The 19,606-nt window shown below is 39.3% G+C and overlaps 2 protein-coding genes across 2 annotated transcripts; one reads left to right on the top strand and one right to left on the bottom strand.

Annotated features, from left to right (window-relative positions):
• Positions 1-1,650: 1,650 nt before the first annotated feature.
• LOC122078325 (cytochrome c1-2, heme protein, mitochondrial-like) lies at positions 1,651-9,607 on the top strand. The gene is made up of 8 exons (XM_042644262.1): positions 1,651-1,897; positions 1,991-2,074; positions 6,746-6,966; positions 7,057-7,336; positions 7,416-7,487; positions 8,620-8,736; positions 8,838-8,903; positions 8,984-9,607. The coding sequence occupies exons 2-8, from the start codon at positions 2,015-2,017 to the stop codon at positions 9,098-9,100; spliced, it is 933 nt and encodes a 310-aa protein (XP_042500196.1). The 5' UTR covers positions 1,651-1,897; positions 1,991-2,014; the 3' UTR covers positions 9,101-9,607.
• Positions 9,608-12,347: 2,740 nt separating this feature from the next.
• On the bottom strand, positions 12,348-16,607 carry LOC122078461 (uncharacterized membrane protein YuiD-like). Its single transcript, XM_042644442.1, has 5 exons — positions 15,997-16,607; positions 15,258-15,414; positions 13,606-13,656; positions 13,357-13,449; positions 12,348-12,770 (listed from the first exon to the last, which is right to left on the bottom strand). Exons 1-5 carry the CDS (start codon positions 16,158-16,160, stop codon positions 12,693-12,695), a joined length of 543 nt encoding a protein of 180 aa, XP_042500376.1. The 5' UTR covers positions 16,161-16,607; the 3' UTR covers positions 12,348-12,692.
• Positions 16,608-19,606: the final 2,999 nt, after the last annotated feature.

The raw sequence follows: 19,606 nt of genomic DNA, 5'->3' as shown, positions 1-19,606 counted from the left end.
TCTTTGGCAAGATATAAATGCCCATAAATTTTACCTGGGAAATGGTGGATCTAAGGTCCAAAGTATTGATGGGAAGAGGGGCTCACCTAAAAAAATATAAAAAATGGGAAGAGGAGTGTGTTTGAGAATTGGCACCAACACCCCAGCTCGGTGTTGAGGGTTGATGTCATATATTTTGTAGTTTGAATTGTGGACTATTTTAGATAATTATTTTGGTTCGAGCATTTGATTCACGCACATTAAATTTATCATATCATTTTTCCTAATATGAATTTTGCATGGGCAAATCAATCCATATGAAAACCTGATCTGCTATCTGTATTGGAGGAATGCTAAAAGTTCATAGGGTTTGAGGCTGAGGTACATAGAGGTTCGAGGGCAGATTTTTTAGAAATTATATGAAGGTAATTTTAAAAATTGAATCTCTTTATTTTCTCTATAAATTGATACTGATAGGATTATTAGTGCTACTAAAAATCCTTTGTAAACACAAATAAGTATGAGAAAAAAGCTTATAACCTTTTTTTTCATTACTAGTGAAATTGCTCTCATCATTCCGTGGAATAGGCACTTTGACAAATCACTTATATCCTTACATTGTGGTTGTGTGACTTATTTATTTATTTATATTATATATAAGTTTTCATTTTCTTCACTTGACATCTTTTATTTACTATGGAATATTGGGAAGGGTTGTAGACTTGCTGAAAAATAATAATAAATGGGAGACCCAAAATATACCCAATGATACAGCCAAATCATACGGCTCAGTAGGGTGAGGACACGCGTCGCCCACCGGGACACGTGTCGCCCGCCAGGTAGGGAGTACGAAGACTCTATCACGCTCTGTCACGTCGTTTGCATGAGGGGAATATTCCCCACAAGGAGGACAGAGGTATTGGAGCAAGACTGGGAGAGAGAGGAAGGTGGACCCCATAAGGCAAGAGGAAACCCTAGCCCTGAAGAAGCATATAAGGAGGCCGAGAAGAAGGAAAGAGGTAAGCTCTGATACCCTCACCATTACTCCCTTATTGAACTGTGCGGCCGACCCTGACTTGAGCGTTGGAGGACTAACCCCGGACAAAGTTCCGGGCCTCCATCGTCTGTGTTTGTGTAGGTTCAACTAGCGGGGTTTTTTGGCAGCAACACCCAACTAGAGGCATTTTTATTTTATAAGTCAATCAAAAGGGCCTTTATTAGGTTAGCTGATGCCCCCTCCCCCAAATGCATGGTTTAGAGTTTTGACCATCTTTTCTTCATTATAAAAAATAAGGGCCTCGAAAATGCCTTAACTTGGTAACAATATTGTGCCATGTGGAAGAGTAAATTACAATATGATCATTACATTAAATCGAGAAATAAATCGAAATCAAACCAAATTAAAATTGAATCATCCCTCATCGAACCGGCTTTGGTTTGGTCCAGTCCACAGTCCACAGTCCACAGTCCACAGTCCACACCTCAGGTAAGCATGGGAATATGGTCTATATGGACATTGGAGTCCAGCTATTGATAAATTTAGGCCCATTTAAACTGCCACATGGCAGTACAAAAACAGCATGCTGACCTGTTGCTGGTCCGGACGTGGACGCGTGGCTGATGCCCCACTCTCTTACGTGGCGTCAAAAGGACCCTCTCGGCCTGCAGAGTTGAGGACAGGGAGACTCGTCACTCAGAGTCGAACCCTAACAATGGGTGTCAACGACTTCTCAAGCTCGACTGTGAACATGATGAAATCATTCCTATATTTTATGACAAAACTACCATTTTTTTTCTCTCTTACTGTCGTCTGTTTTCCTGCGTGAGTCGTATCGTCTCGACTGTGACCTGGGAGAGTTGAGGAATCCAAATATTGCCGAAGTGTCTGGTAGTTTCTCAATCCGTCAGTCCCCGGCAGGTAATGGAATTTAATTTTTTTTTCTTCAGATCTTTATGTTATCTGTATAATGTCATCGGATCATAGCTATTGACTTTCGTTTATTTTCTGAAGAAATCGGTTTGAATATCGATTCAAATGGCTGCGGGGAGAGCGATTCAGCAGTTGTTGAAGAGGAAACTTCAGTCCCAATATACTGTAATCTCTCTCTCTCTCTCTCTCTCTCTCTCTCTCTCTAGGTGATTATTTACCTTTATGTGGCTCTGCTATTCAGGGTTTCTGGAAATATAAATGATATGCATCTGTCAAATATTGGAGATTCTGTTTGGTGTTTGGACTGATCAAATAGTTTTCCTTCACTGTAAGCTAAAGAGTCACGACTTGTGAATGCGGCTTGAGCTAAAGAGCAAATTTTTTCTCTTTTATTTTCATTCCTTTTGGTCCCTCTATGGCTATCTATCAAAATATTTATTTTTAAAATTTAATAATAATTTTCAGAGGCTACACTCTAGACTTCTGTAAAGTGTGTCCAGTTCTATCTTTGATTGATCTCTTGAAGAAATATGTTTCTTAAGAAAATTTTCAATTAGTAATTAATTGTGATCTGATCTAAATTCGTCTGGGATTTTGAGAAAATGCAAAGTTCTGGAACAATTGATACTCTTGAGAGTGATTTTCTTTTAAGATGTTGGTTAGTTCACAAGTTTCTTTGTTGAGGTTCAAAATGTTGACGGAATGGTCATCTTTCTAGTTTCCAACCCCCCTGATGCTTGTTGAATTTTACAATTAATTCATTGTAATTCAAACTTTAAAGTTTATCAGTCAATTATTCCATGGTTTCTCACTCGAGGTGCTGTTCCTATAAGAGGCCTATTAAGCATGGGTAGTAGGCTTGTGGATTAGGTGTTCCATCTGTTGAGGTCTTCTTGCATTTCCCATAATTACTTGGTTTGGTTTTCTTCCTATTGTCTTTATGTCTTGATATTTGCCTTGCAAATTGGTTCTGCTTTCATAATTAGTCTGAAGAGTGATGATAAAGTCAACGAGGGAGTACCGCAGACTCTGCACAATTACTGTTGGTTTGAATTATATCTTATTTATTACCATAATTATGATCATCACCGTTGCAACAACAACAATAATAGTGATATCATTACTGTCAACATTATCAATGTTTCTCCTATTTGCTAAAATTACATTAAGAAGAAAAGAAAAAAGAGAGAAGATAAAAACAAAACAAGGAAGCAGCTTTCTTAACGATACGATCTGCACCTTGTACACATCAATGAGGGAGCCAACAACCAAAAATAGGCTGCACTCCTCACTAACATACATAATACCTTTATCTCTGAATCCTTCGCAGTTGATGCCCCAAAAAAGTGGCAAATCTCTCAATATGCCACCCTAAATGCAAGTTCCATAAAGGACCCATTTGATTGGCGGGGAGGGGAGGGTAGGGTGCGTGAGGTGGGCCTTGGCTGTTGGAGGGGTGAATGGCAGAGTAAAGTGGGTAAAAGTGTAACTTTTCCACCCAAGTGCTTGCCTTCAAAAGAAAATAGAACCTTTTTGCAAACATCTAATTTTATGTTTCAAAAGGAAGTTCTCTTGTGATCCATAATTTCTTTTTATTATTTGTCCTATTGTTACTATTATCAATTATTATTCTTATTTTTTATTCAAATGCCCCCTACAAGTGATTCAGATCTTACTGTAGGTGGACAGGTTCTACAAATGGTCTATTATCTTTTGGCTTTGTTTGGAAATTTTCATTAGTATGATATTGACATAGACAGGACTGTATTTGTTATTGTCAAGAACATTGACCCCAAAACCCATATGTGACACTATATGTACAGTTTCATGTTTTATGTTACAGAACTCCAAAATAATGTTGTTCTTGAAATTAGACAAGATGGATATTCAAACTTAGATACTAAGAGCTGTAACATTGCCCTTACAACATGCAAAGAGAGCTAATATGTCTCCATAAATTGTTTCATGCACTGTGAGGTTCCCCCCCCCCCCCTACGCCCCCCCAAAAAAAAGGGGGGGGGGGGTCGCATAGTTGTCAAGGTATCACCTCTGCAACTGATTGGTCTCTATGCCCAGCCTTCTGATGCAGTTACACATTGGGTTTAGTCTTAGGTTTATCTTTTGTTATTATTATTTTGGAAAATTATCTTGTACCACCCCCTATTTTTAAACTTTATATGAAATACCACCCTAATTTGCCCAAAATATCTAGTGTGTACCCTATTTTGCAAACAAAATGACTCTTAAATCCATTCCGTTAGATCAAAATCGTCTAGTGATGACGTGGTAAGGTTGGTATTTTCCAAATGACAAGTTTACCCTTGAGGAAGGTAAACTTACTGTTTTACCCGTCTATGTAAAAACCCCCAAATTGAACCGATCAACATTGAATTGCAGGTTTAGTGCTTCTCTCCCTTTGTGTTAATTAATGGGAAACCTTGCAGAAATCTTTTGTGAAGATATCCATATCAGGGAAAATAGCTCCGAGATGATTGAGATTGTGCGTCGATGCTGCCACTGAAGCAGAACTAATCTGATCAGATACAGATGATAAAGACGAGAAGTTGTTGTTAGGTGTTGGTGAAGTAGCAGCGATAGGCCTTGGTGGGGAGAATCGAATAGGGGAAGTAGAGGAAGAACAATAGATTCTCTTAGAGGAAACAGGAGGGCTTGGAATATCTTCAAAAAAAGATCTCTTGCCACACACTATGGCAGGGATAGTGTGATTCCATGGGTGAGGCGGCCAACAGCGGCAATAACGGAGCAGTAACAGCAGGGTGGCAAAGCAGCACCGGCTACCGATGGTGTCGGCGACTTCTTGCCAGTGGGAGGCCTTGAGGTTTCCACGGCGGATGGTGCACCATTTCTCACGGTAGGAATCGATGAGGGCTACAGTTTCTTCATGGGACCAACAAGGGGGATGGAGGCATCTGGAGGAAGGATTAGGGGTTGGAACAGGTGCCGGTGGGGGTCGCAGTGATGATGTTGGTGCTAGTAACGGCGGTGATTGTGGTTGGAGTTGGGGTTAGGTGTTGTGGAGAGGAGGAAGCAGCCATGGATGGTGGCGGCTGGGGTGGAAGGGATGGTGGTGATGGGGGCCTAATGAGGGTTCACTTAAGAACACCATTAACGTCTCAAAAAATAAAAATAAAAAAATAATTAAAAAAAATAACGCAGCATTTTCTCAGAGCAACAACAATTACAAGCAAAGAGAGGTGTTATGCATAACAAGGTCAAAAGGGTCTTTTCCACTTCAGAACCAACGGTGTTAGGCTTTAGGGGTGCGGTTGATATTTTTAGAAAACTAGGATGATATGTCTTATAAAGTTTAAAAATAGGGGTGGTACAAGATAATTTTCCTATTATTTTTTATAAATTAATTGCTTGTACAGGTGGGAAACTCTACCAACAGTTCCACACCTCTTCCAATTCTGTTTTGAAGAGTTTTAGTGTAGGATGAACTTTTCCTTATCTTATGGTAGGAGTTCTTTTCCTATTTTGAATTGTTTTATATATGTGAGCTCTCACCAAGATATTCAGAGGGGAATATTGAATGAAAATTTCACTATGATGTTGCGGCCAAGAACTGTGTGTGCAGGTCTACCTTCTCCCTTCTCTCTTCCATTTGGTTTGATTTCAGTTCTTCTCAGATTGAGTCTCTTCCTTAATCTCTTTCCTTATTCTTCTCATCTGTTTATTTCCCTTCCTCCCTTTTTTCCCCCCTGTTATTCTCTTTCCTTACGCCCCTGTTTCTGAGCAGTAACTGCAGCCCTTAAGTGTTGACATCGACTCTACTAATACTCTTCGGATCAGTTTGAAATTTAAAGGGATTATCCCTGTGATAGAAACGACCCATCCTGTACAGTTTCAAGTCGAGATATGATCTCTGCCGGAAGTTCTAGCTGGAACTTCGAATCTGGTTCCTCGGTTATTGTACCTGAGCTGCAGAAGTCTTCGTTGGTCTTTGGATCACCTATTTTTAGTGTTTATCGGTAGGAATAGTAAGCCTTTAGCTGTTGACGTCTCCAAAATTTTTTAGTTCAATCCATGTGCATTTTTGAGCAAGAACTTTTGATGGAATCAAGCCTGGTTTACCGTAAAGGATTCTCATCATGAAGAAAGAGATGACTACTCTTGTTATTTACCAAAAAAAGCCCTTAGTTTTGGACTTTCACTCTTTCATCCCTCATTTGAATTTTGAAATATTAAAAGGGCTCTTTTAGCTGCGAAGCTCTCAATAATTTAGCCTTTCTAGGTTAGTTGTAACTTACTATTATTCCCCCTTGGCCTTTACATCAATGAATTTCTTGCTATGTTTAGTTTACAGGTTGTTTGGCTGAGCTTGTATGCTATTCTTTATGTTCTCTAACTAACCTAAGTATAAGAACTAGGTCAAGCAATAGCCAGACAATCTTTCACAGGGATCAAAGTCCAACAGGGAAAATGTACAGAAGGTGGCATTGGTGGTCAATTGTTGGACAAATATTTCACTGGACATTTTACCTTTTCTTTTTTTTTTTTTCTTTTCTTTTTTCTGATTCTGTATTCAAACATGCCTTGAAGTTTAGTCAAATTTCGACTCAAGGATTAAGGAATTTGGATCTCAATCGGGTTTTGACATGTCCTGGTCAATATTGATCCAATCTGTGATGTATTGGCCAGTTCACATTGTTATGTACGAGGATCAGTCCAAGCCTGTCATCGGAACCTTGTTCTAAGTGGTTTATCAGGTTTTTGTTTGACATTGTATCTGACCCAATCCACCCGAAATTCTATCCTTGAGTATACTTTTCACTTTTTTTTTTTTGCTAATAGTATCTGCTTTCTAATTTGCAGGCCCCTCCAGCGTTGTCATCCCTTATATCAAAGCAGGATCAAGATGGTTCTAGATCTGCTGGCATGAAGTCGCTTAGATTGTTTGCACTCCTTGGAGCAGGTGTTTCTGGGCTATTGAGTTTTGCAACAGTAGCATCTGCTGATGAGGCAGAACATGGGTTAGAGTGTCCAAATTACCCCTGGCCTCATGAAGGAATTCTCAGCTCCTATGACCATTCATCGTGAGTAGATGATTCTTCTGTCTGTTCTAAATCTGTTTTGGTTCTTTGAATGCAGCATAATGCTTTTGAGCACTTATCACATGTGAGCAGGATCCGTCGTGGTCACCAGGTGTACCAACAAGTTTGTGCATCTTGCCATTCGGTGTCTTTACTTTCATTCCGTGATCTTGTGGGAGTGGCATATACAGAAGAAGAAACCAAAGCTATGGCTGCGGAGATTGAGGTGGTCGATGGGCCTAATGATGAAGGTGAGATGTTCACTCGCCCTGGTAAGATCAGTGATCGTTTCCCTCAGCCGTATCTAAATGAACAAGCTGCAAGGTTTGCCAATGGAGGTGCATATCCCCCAGATCTGAGTCTTATCACCAAGGTAATCACAACTTTTTGAATTTTAATTCCTTCCTATAATAACTGGTGAATGCAGCAGTATTCAACCTTTGTCCTTTCAGGCTCGCCACAATGGTCAGAACTATGTATTTTCCCTCCTAACTGGCTACCGTGATCCTCCTGCTGGTGTTTCGGTAATTCTCTGCTTCCTTGATCATGTAGATTAGTTAAAATATGTTACATCTGCTTGAAGTTGTGCAACCTGAACCGTGTTCTATAAAATCCATAATTCTCCTGCCCAATGACTTTGGTATGTTTTTATTGGCAACCTGAGTGTTGGTGAGGTTTTGAAAATCTACTGAGAAACTCTTCTTTTTTTTTGGGGGGGAGGGTACATATGATGGTGGACAATCAAGTTTATGATTAGAGTCCGATGGGCTGCTAGATTGATGAACCACTTAGGTGTTGGTGTATGATGTCTTGTATTCCGTCGCAGTTTAATTCAAGGAGTACTGGTGCAGCACCTAGACAGCCAGGACGGCGGTCCCGCTAGCCGGTTAGCGGGCCATGGGGGTTGCAAGGGGGGCAGGAGGCCCCCCTGCATAGCAGGGGGTGTAGGGGGGCGCAGCCCCCCGCTCGAATTTTTTATTTGAGGGCAATTGTAATTTAATCCGGATTAGGGTGGCAATTGTAGTTTGATTCGGATTAGGGTTTTTTCTCGCTATATATTTGTAGCGAGGGTTTCTTTCTCTGTAATGCAAGCAACACTGAGAGGTGTGAGGACGAGCGCTGTAACCCTATTCTCCATTGATAGTGAAACAGGATCTCATCTCACCGGGGACGTAGGCAACCTTGCCGAACCTCGTAAAATCCGTGTGCATTGTTTGTTTTGTTTTTCCATTATCTTCTGCATCGTTTTAGGGTTACGTTTCTACATTAGGGGGATCAATTGATCAAATCCTAATGGCTGGTGGTTGGATATTGAGATATAGACGTGCAGGCCATTGATTGAAGGTATTAATGGTGGTTTATGAGATTAAGGTGTGCTATGGCTTGGCAGTAGGGTTATGGATGTGGCCAAGGAAAGTTTCAGGAAATGAAATAAAAACAAGGAAACCGAATTGATAAATAAAAAAGGGTTAAGGGAGGTATATCCTACTGGGATGGCATCGATAAATTTGCGATGTATCACAGTTATAGTGAGTGATTGAGAAGTTTGGTAAACCGCCCCCCCCCTTTTTTTTTTCTCATGTACTTCTTCTATTTTTGTGTTGATGGTTCTCTTTCATTCTGAACCCTTTTATCTATTCTTTATTGGCATTTTAGATTCGAGAAGGGCTACACTATAATCCATACTTCCCAGGAGGGGCAATAGCTATGCCCAAAATGTTGATTGATGATGCTGTTGAGTATGAGGATGGTACCCCTGCAACGGAGTCTCAGGTAATTGTTGAAGTCTAACAATGCAGTATGTTAGGCCTTGTTAAGAATATGCATGGGTTGCTTTCAAATATCTGTATACTCAGTCTTTTCACATGGTGCAGATGGGGAAAGATGTTGTGACATTCTTGTCTTGGGCAGCTGAACCAGAAATGGAAGAGAGGAAACTGGTAAGGGTGGACTCAGTTTTTCATCTAGTGGCATCTCAATTTAAAGTAGTAATTTCTCACTTATTAGCTTTCAAATACAGATGGGATTCAAATGGATATTTCTGCTATCACTTGCACTTCTCCAGGCTGGTTATTACCGTCGCTTGAAGTGGTCCGTTGTGAAGTCTCGCAAGTTGGTCCTTAATGTTCTCAACTGATTTCACTTTGAGTTTTGTCGGTGGACTTGAATTGGCAATAATTGGTGTAGATGATCTAGTTTTTCTGTATTGATATCGAGATGGCCTAGGCTGCATTGGTGTATGGAAACCTGAGCTGCCATGCCAACTATTCCTTTGAGGGAGGAATAAGCTCTGCTCTCTATACATCATGATCACACAATTTTTTTTCCTGTTTTTTTTGCCATGAATTTGTGAATTTTTGTCAGGTTCTTGTTCCAATACTTCAAGGCGGTTCGTACACTTTTCTTGCTGCTCTTTCATTTTGAAGAGATTGTGATGAGAGATCCAAAGCATCATCTGTAAGTTATGAGTCTTTGGTAAGGAATTGGAAGAGGTTGATGTGTACTGTGTACTGTACTCTTCTTACCTTGTAGATTATGTTCCTTACTCCCTAGCGTCCATGCACTGGATGCCGGCCAGGTGCCCTGTTCAGACTTCATTTGTGCAGGGTCATTAAATAAAAGGGTTAACCTATTTGTAACCAAATTTTCTTTTCTTTTTCCTCTCTTGATTATATTTCTCTTTCAAGTAATTTTTTTTTTTTTTTTTTTTTTTTTTGCAATGTCACCCTCTCCCTGCTCCCTCCCCATCTCAGCGCCTCACTCCTCCCCCCCCCACCCTCTCCTCTGCCCACTGCATTTTGCTCCCTCGTCCCTCCCCTGTAACTCACCTGGTTCCCAACCCCTGCTCCCACCATGGCATCATGCCATTAAAGACTGATCACAGACTCCCTCGCTGCTGCCGCCGGAATATGATACTCTCTTCTGTGATATTTTCACTCAATGGTCTGTGAATATTAATCCGTTGGAAGGTGTCATTTTGCATTGCAAAATGCATACGTTCTACAGACCTTGGCTCTACAAAACCTTGCAGCAGAAAGAGGATCCCTGCACGCCAAGATTTAAAGGGCAAAAAACGAAGCTTGATGTGGAACTACTACTCCAGGCACACAGTTTTCAGCTGCTTCATGACTAGCAGCAGAATCTTCGTCACCAAAACTCAGGAACACCTCCACTTCGCATACTGATATGAACCCGCTTCCACATGAACCATCCCCAAACTCTCATTTGGGCTCCCCCCAAAGGGCAAATTTCTTTAGTGAACCTGTTTTTTTAGTTTTTATTTTATTTTATTTTTAAAAGATGATCAAGTCTAAGTTTGTTACTGCAGTTGGGATTTTGTGATTCATCGCTCTTCTATGTATATTTCACTGTGTAGTGTGTAGTGTGTAGGTGGACCTTATTTTTGTTACGATGATGCAGAAACTGAAGTTTGATGCCTCAGTTGTGATATCCATTCAGAATGCATTTGGTTTGTCATGTATATTAGCCTAAAGAAACTCCTTTTAAGACTGTATGTTGCAGTTTGTACTTTCATAGCATTTGCCAGATCCGTATGAAGCTATCGTGCAAAATTCAAAGCTACGAACAAAACCAATCTGATTCTTTACCAGGAAAAAACAAAAAAACAAAACAAAACAAAACAAAACCAATCTGATTATATTCACAACAAACAGTACCAAATTCCGTATGAAGCAGTGCTGGTGAAAAGGAAGCATGGTGTGATCTGAGGAGGGATAGGGAAGAGGATGGTAACAGACATGAACAACAACTGCGCAGTTGGTGAAGCTGTGGCATGCTTAGCCCACCTCCACCAGGGGGTCTTAAGTTTGAACCTCCTCATCATTACCCCATCCCATTCTATAGAGTAGGTAGTTAGACACCAACAAAAAATATTAATAATAATAATAAAATAACAAACATGAATTCATAGGAGGCAAAAATGTGTGGTTATGAGAAGGGTTCAAATTATCTGTTGTGAGCAGTGAGATGCAGTGAACATCCGACAGTTGAGAGCATCTGGGCACACGTCCTAAGGAGTTCACAACTACCCAATGTTCAATGCACCGGTGTAGTGGTTGCAGACGATATTCATGCTTACGAGACTCAATTCCTTTTCTACCCTCTACCCATGGATTGGTAGTTATTATGCAATACCCTTTTCGGCACAACATAAAGCCGCAATGATTCTCCTTCACTGTGGCTTAAAGAAAACTCGATCCTTAAAATAACTATCCTTGTGACCTTTAGGAGTGGTCCCAAATTTTTGAGTCCACCCACTTGAGTATCGCGATTTTAAAACATTGTATTGTCTTGAGGGCAAGAACAAGAAGATGTGGTTACAAAATCTGTTGTAAGTTGTAACCACCTCAGTCCCAAATAGATTTTCCCTTTTTTTTTTTTTTTTTTTTTTTTTTTTTTTTTTTGAGCACGGAGTCATTAGCTGGTACAGCTACTACTACTTCAACTACCAGTCTACTCCTAAGAGTTCAAATTTATCAATCTATTGACTATAGTTGACCATCGCAGTCCGACTTGACCCGGGCCGGGAGCGATCCACAGCAACAAGACCAAACGAGCCGGGTGATAGCACCAAAAGGGGCTGAGGACCAGTCTCAACTTTTGCTGTTCAACTTTCGGTATTGGAAGAACAAATGATCTAATACTTGGACTACAGTCTACAGGGACGCCAAAATATGGAACTGAGTTTGGGAGGGTAGAAAATATGGCAGGGATAGATGGAGGAAGCATTAGGGACACAGTTCTGATTGAGCTCCCAGCCATCTTCTAAATGGATGAGAACCTACATGAGCTAAAAGACCATTCCGTTGGGATGACCTGTGATATATTGGACTAATCATCATCATCTATGTCATTACTTTCCAGGCTTACCCAGATCGGCTATTTCGCTGACTGGGTTCAGGTTGGCATGGACTAACACTTCTGAGAAACTACTCCGACGACCTCATCGTCTCATCCCCACTTGCCATTGGCATGGCGTGCATGCCGGGGGTGGTATGCTATGTTCCACTTCTTGGTCGAGTATCAAAAATCAAGCATGTGTGTGCATGGGTAACGCACGTACAGGCTGTAAATCTTGTCTGTATGCTCATATGAATGTATCATGTATGTCAATATCATTTAATAGGATGTGCTGCAAATCAGCATCACATAGCTTAATTATCCATCATCTAGTAGCTATTCCAATCAAAGATAATCTCATGGCAAATGAAGCTACACTGCACATACAGTACTCGAACACGAGGGCCAAATGCCCAAATGAAAACAAAGTTGAGCATTGATTGACTTGAGTTTTTCATGCAGAATAAACTGCCGTGTGCAAATCTATTCTAATGATTTTTCAGACTGAGAGTGAAGATTCTGACTGGAAAATTAAACTGTTGTTAAACATTATTGGTATAACGAAGTCTATGGTTTGAACTGATTCTAAAGCAGACAAGCCTTTCTGCAGTTACAGAACAGAAAATAACATATTTTTTTCAAATTCCAATCACTGTTACAATCAATAAAGTTCATTTTGAACATAATGTAATCCAAGTGGAAAGAAAGAGAACAATGCCGAAAGAAGCAGCGTAGTTATGAAAAAATTACAAAGAATATGTGCTTTGTGTTTATATGTGAGTAACCAATTCAGGCAAGTAGCTTGTCTGTCATCAGTGTCGATACGTAATCAGGGTTCAAAGGTCAAACCGTATGACATATACATAGCATCAAGCTTGAGAACATGCTCTCTTGATCAAATAGGCAATGGAAGCAGTGAGAACTCCTAGCAATCCACCAGCAATAACCTGTGACAAAATGTGACAGTTCAAGGTAGAAAATCTCAGGCTTTTTTATCCTGTATGGTGATCATGAACTACTGCTTCTTTGCATTCCATGACAATTCTTTTATGGTAAAAAACGCATGACTTGCAACTGAACAGTGAACCTGATTTTGTTATTTGCATTCCAACAATATATTTATGCATAAATTTTTGTTCCATTCAGTACAAAGCTTCCACCACATGATCAAATGAGTTTCACCATCATTAATATAGTAAATTCATGATTCAAAAGCTGTTAGTTCCATCAGACAAATGCAGTGCATGGCCATCGTGGAATAAGAAACAACGTGGGAAAGGACACCATGCACATGACAATACAGGGGTTCTTTTATCAAATGGAGGTCTGAATTTTCCATGTCACCCTCTACATGGAAAAAGCCCCTCGCTGCATTTTCCAAGCACACAACAATAGAACAGAACACCAGTCACCTCATACATATTGTTAGAAAATGATAAAATCAAGATAAATTGATGGTTTTAGTAAGTACACACTAGCGGTGTATGATGCAAGAGTGATTCTAAATGAAGTCAATAAAGGCATTCCCCCTACCTGAGTAGGAGTGTGACCAAGAAGTTCACGCAATGGTCTAGTGTCAGCCAGCGGATGCTCAGCTGGAAGCTCATATACAATTTGATTCAGCACCTGCAGAACACCGATTTTGAATAATTCAGCCAATATATAAGATTATCCGGGTCCACTAGCTAATACATTGCATATGACCTGAAAAACACTATGGCATGTCCAGTTCCAAAAAATGAATTATAATAACAAAAAGAAGCATCAGTAGCAATATCATACCTCAGCCTGACGTCCAGCCTGTAATCTAACGCCAAAAGCATCATACATCACCTGCAAAACAATGCCTAGTAAGAGAAACCCACAAGATAAATATTTCTTTTTTTGGGTAGAAAAAAACCCACAAGATATAAAAGGCATGAAAAACTTGATTTTAGATCCCAAGGAATCAAATTCAAACATGATTCAACATCTAATAATCTTGAAAATTGGAGTTTCACTTGTGAATTATCACAAACCAATCCAATGCATCAGCACTATCACTAATGGGTCAGGTTTAGATCGAGTACTTAGCTCTACTCTCAATGTTCTATCCCGACCAACCGGCCTCAATTCTAGATTTTTACTCAAAAAGACACAAACCACAATTCTCCGGATTAGGGTGTGACTATTGATGGTTCCACAACTATTAGATTTGTGGTCAAGCTAGCCTAACCCTTTGTCAGATCTATCTTTGGCCTCTCCATAGAATCCAATAGGTAACTGAAAAAGAAACCTATAATTCATTTCTGGAGAGATTGAGATGATATTGGACTGAAATGTCAAAACTCTCACTTAGGAAGGCATGTCAACTAATCAAAACTCTGCTCTTCATCTTCTTATGCATTAAATGTTATCACATATTCCATATGGTGGACACTATGCTATTCTAAGAGACCTTCACTAAGTAGTCTTCTCCAGATGGATCAAAAAGGATTTGGAAAATAATGTTCTTAATTAGTATGTGAGTGACTAGATGTAGTGTGTAGAAACTCTTTGAACTTGCATGGTGCAAAATTCATGACTTGGGGCCACCTATGGTGAGGCATATTGTTGAAATATCAACTAGATTGTTTCTTAAAGTAGGACTAGAGAAAAATTATAGGCTTCAAATAAACTTGTTTGAACCAGTATATGAGATTATCTTGACAAGACTTAGAGAATCTTGATATTTTGTTTTGATTAATAGAAACTCTGAATATTCACAAAAAGCAACTACAAACTGTTTTCAGTGACTTTTTACCCACACAAAATCTAGAAGGAAAACTGGTATCTCAAGATTTTGTTTCAATTTTGACCAGGATTAAGATTCATGCCAAAACCAAAAGGTCACACTGTTCAGGTTGTCATGAAGAAACTATGAATTATGGAACTGTCAAGAATTATGAATCCTTGAAGGGGGGGGGGGGGGGAACTCAAAGCAGAAGCCAAACGGGCTAAATACCAATAAGCAAGTTATGGTCATGAATCATTGATGATCCCATGAGCATTAAGTTTTTTAAATGCACAACTACCCAACAAGTAACCAAAAAGGAAATTGAAGATTGCCTGTCAATTGCATAAACAACCAAAACGAGGTGCAAGAACATGATGGGGTACCCAGTACGAAGTTCTTAAATTTAGTGACAACACATAATTTCAACCAAAGATGCTAAGAAGAGTAACTCATAATTCAGAAGAACATTCATGAAGCATAGATAAATTAAATGAATCATTGCCATTACTAACATACGGACATCAAATGGGGTAAATGATATATAGTTTCTGAAATTTAAAATTTCACCACATTGTAGAGCAAGGGATCATAGTCAATATGCATATATTTTGTGGGGTCTGCTCCTTATAATGAAATATTCTATCAAAATCTAACGACAATAGAGAGTTAGGGATCATACAACAAAAGCTAAGATAATTGCAGTAGCAAACAGTGATCCTCCAAAGCCATCATGGAATCCAATAGCTGTAGCAAGAGCAGTAACTGTGGCAGAATGAGATGACGGCATCCCACCAGAGCTAATGAGTTGTTTAGCATCCCATCGTCTTTCCTTGTACCTGCAAATCTATGAAATTTGTAACTCTCAGGAGAATTTTTTTATTTGATCACAAAATTACATTGATCTGACAAGGCTTAGTAGAGCTAGTTAGAATATTGCAACCAATGCAATAGAAGACAACACATATCACATCATGTACAAATGTTAGCCTAATATTACCACACCAGAGTATAAGAATAACAAAGTAGAAAATGATAGACAAATTGAGCAAGGCATCTATCTCCCTCCCCCTCCCCCCACCCCCACCCCCATTCGAGCCCGCATTCTGAGCATTGATCGAATTCCAACAGCAGATTTTGTTGAAAAATGCTACATTACTTTCATTCTGTGAAAACATTGAATCAACAGAGCATTACAAAGTGATGAATAGGTAGAGGAAAACAACAATAGTTAAAAAGAGACAAAGGGAGAAATAGAGATAATCAATAAGTATTGTCCATTAAAGTAGAAGTAGTTAGTTCTTTGAAAGCACAAGCTCATCTAACAGGGCAATAGAAACAGTAACATAACCGAATTCTCTCAAATTTTCTTCAAAGATTAAGCGTTACAATAAAAAATTGAAAGGAATAAAGGAGTGTACCAGGTAGTCAATAATTTTCCGGATTGTGCGAGAGCGAAAGCGATCAGAGCAGCAATGAGAGGAAAGTTATCAAAAATTGATGAAGACGACGAAGACGAAGAAGATGAATATGTAAGGATAGATCTTTGGATCAAGGACGCTGACAAATCCGCTACGTCTCTCATCCTTGTTCTTCTTCCTCCTCCTCACAAACAGTCTCCTCCCGTCAATCTCTCAATATATATATATATATATATATGAGCAATCAGCAATCAGAAATTCAGCTCGAATGAGCGATCTTCCCGTCCCTATCGACGAAATTCAAATTTCTTTCACGATTTCGAATCAATCACTCTCTCTCCCTCTCTCTATCCATCTCTTTCTCTTTCTCTTTCCCTCTTCTTTCTTTACAAGTCGAGGCAAAAGATCGAAAGAGAGAGAGAGAGGAACAAAGAAAAAGCAAAAGTAGCAGCAGCAGGAGAAGGAAGAAGAAGATGACGGTAGAGGTAGGAGAGAGAGAAGAGAGAAAAGACTATTTCTCAAACTGATCTACGAGGTCTTCGGAGGAAGAGATTTGCTCTGGTGAGCGCACGGGGAGCTTGTAGAAATGAGCGGATTCTCTTTCGTTGGCTTCACGTCCCATGACGTTCTTCTCGTGTCTCTCTGTGTGTGTCATATAGTCCGGAATCCGGATCCCCTCCCCTATTAGAAACCACCCCACCCCCATCTGACACCGTCCATGGGTGTAGGGACCAGCCCAATGGATGGTATGAGATAAGGTGGGGTGGTTACCTGAAGGGGACGGTTGGGTGACTCGGAGCGTTGAACGCTTTTAAATCTGGAATATGCTTCATCTGCTTAGTTAAGGGTCATCAGGAATTAAGGGTCATCAGGAATATGCAGCAGGAAAGATCATGAATATCCGAATCGGGGAATGGAATCGGATCGGAAAAGATTTCGAAACCTTAGGCTCCGTTTGGTATCGTTTTTGTTCCAGAAACTCCGTTTTATTTCAGAAACGGAAATTTCAGTTTCTGTGTCAAAACGCCATTTTTAAACGATTTAAGGCTGTTTGGTGAATCTGTTTCTAGAACAGTTTCAGAACCAAGAAACGACATTTCTGCCGTTTGGTAATGCTTGTTTCAGAAACGGTTTTTTTTTCTTTTCTTTTAAGTCAATAATTACAAAAATAACATTAAAATACTATAAACATATAAATTTTTTTGGGACAATAAAATATTACACACCAATGAAAAAAAACATGGTTTCCAAAGGATGAATAAAATACAGTATTAACAATGCCTTGTGCAAGTTAACTATTACATAATTCCCCAAATTTTCACTTTTTTTCCAAGTCTAAAGACTTGAATGCATGGAGGATGTCTTTCATCTTATTTGTTTGGTCCTCTAATCCTTTAAGTGTCCCTTCCAGATATCCTTTCATGTACTCGTTTGAAACGGAAAGTGGTCTGGATGATGTTGATGTTGAGCTTGAGCTTTCTGAACATAATGTATGTTGTATGGTAGAGATATGTGTTTCATCTTTCAACCATACAAACATACCACATCCACGGTTATCAGCCTATATCAAATAATAGATGTGATTAGGGTCGTTGAAATTTAACATCGAATTAAACAAAAATCATAAATTATCTATAGGTATAGGTCAATAGTAGAAATAAATTACCCCAGTTGAACTTGGGCAACATAGAAAATACTGTCCCTTGTTTGGACCTTTCATCGCAGTTCGTACTTTGCATTGACCTTTACCACATCTACATAGATGTAGTTGGTCCACCCACATGAAAAAATTACATGAATCTTCACACTTGAAAAATTATCTTCCAATATTTTTACCCGATTGGTTGTATATTTACCACAACTCTTCCCACAAATTTCACATATATGAGTGGGGGCATAGAAGAAGTCATCTGTAACAGAAATTTATTTATCAAAAAAGTTAATATAGCATCCAAATATATGACATTCATAATAATATATCAACTTGTACCACATATATAAATGTACCATAAAACAAGTACTACGTGGGTTGAAACATCAATTTAGGTTTTCAGTTTTGGCAAAATAGTTATCGGTTTTAGTTTTCAACTAGTTCTGGCATCCTTTGCTGTCTAGCCATTGCATTTGTAATTCTTAGCCTAGTGGCATTCATCTCTTTTGCCCGATTTCGTTGACTTGATTGTATTGTAGAATGATCAACGAAATCTTCATGTGGCGGATTCAAGTCATCTTCTGCAACTTTTAAATCATCGCTCATCCCCACGAATTCTGCGTCAGCAATATGCTCTTCTCGAATATAGTTGTGTAGCCCACAACATGCCAGTACGATTGATGCCTGAGTTTCCACTGGGAACTGATGCATTAGCCTTAAAATTTTAAATTTGTTCTTCAATACCCCAAATGTGCGTTCAATAACATTCCGAAGTGATGAATGTCTATAATTGAACAACTCTTTCGCTGTTCTTGGGGATCTTCTACGCCCTTTATAGTCCGGTAGATGGTATCTCTCACCTCGAAATGGTGTCAAAAATCCAGATTGGCTAGCATACCCAGAGTCGACAACATAATATTTTCCTACAGACAAAAAATAATATATATTATTACGTATACACTCAAATGAAAATCTAATATATTAGTATAAAGTTAATACCTGGAGGTGGATGAGGAAAACTCAATCGAGGATCACTTCTTGCCTGTTCAAGTACTCGACAATCGTTTGCACTACCTTCCCATCCCGCATACACATATGTGAATCGCATGTCAAATGAACATGCACACATCACATTTTGAGTTGTGATCCCCTTCCGATTCCTATATCGAATTTGATCCTCTCTTGGAACTACCGCATGGATGTGAGTACCATCTATGGCGCCAATACAATGCTGACATATATTGACAATTAAATGGCCATTACATATAAGAATATAAACATTCATATATTTAATTACAGACATGTATCATATTAACATATTTACCTTGAAAAAAGGGTAGTATTTCGGGTTCTGTGCAATCTCTATCGGTATCATATTGACGTCTGGCGGTCTGATTTTCTCCTTAGCCAGGCGTTGCATTGCAATCAAGACAACATTGAATGTTCGACTAACTGTTTCTCCTGAGTGGTTGAAATGATTTTGGGTGTCCCTATTACTTGAACCCTTCCCAACAATCCATAAGAACATTCCAAGTTGTTCATCCACTCGGATGTTGGTCGTATCTTTCAACCACCCCCTATGTCTAACATAGTCACATAGGTTAAGGAAGACATGACGTTCCATCCTAAACTCTTCATAGCATCTATTGGCATGCCCATTCAATACCTCATGCATCATGACAGCACCTGGAAATACACTATCCCGACATGGTTCTCGAATATATACAGTCTCACTCAGTAATTCCATTCCCATGTGAATGATCATATCTTCTTCATCACTAGAAGTTTCACATAATGCATTTGACATAACTGCAATAAATAAACAATTACTACACAAATGGAAACAAATATCTGTTAAACATAATAAGCTGACACATCGTCTCAACCCAAACCACATGTTCAACATTACACACATCAATAATAGGAAAAAAACACAAAAGAAATAAAAGCCAAATCATG

Source organism: Macadamia integrifolia, chromosome 5 (genome assembly GCF_013358625.1).
Source record: "Macadamia integrifolia cultivar HAES 741 chromosome 5, SCU_Mint_v3, whole genome shotgun sequence".
Lineage (NCBI taxonomy): Eukaryota > Viridiplantae > Streptophyta > Magnoliopsida > Proteales > Proteaceae > Macadamia > Macadamia integrifolia.
The sequence above is the reverse complement of the archived record's forward strand: the minus strand, read 5'-3'. Positions and strand labels throughout refer to the sequence as shown.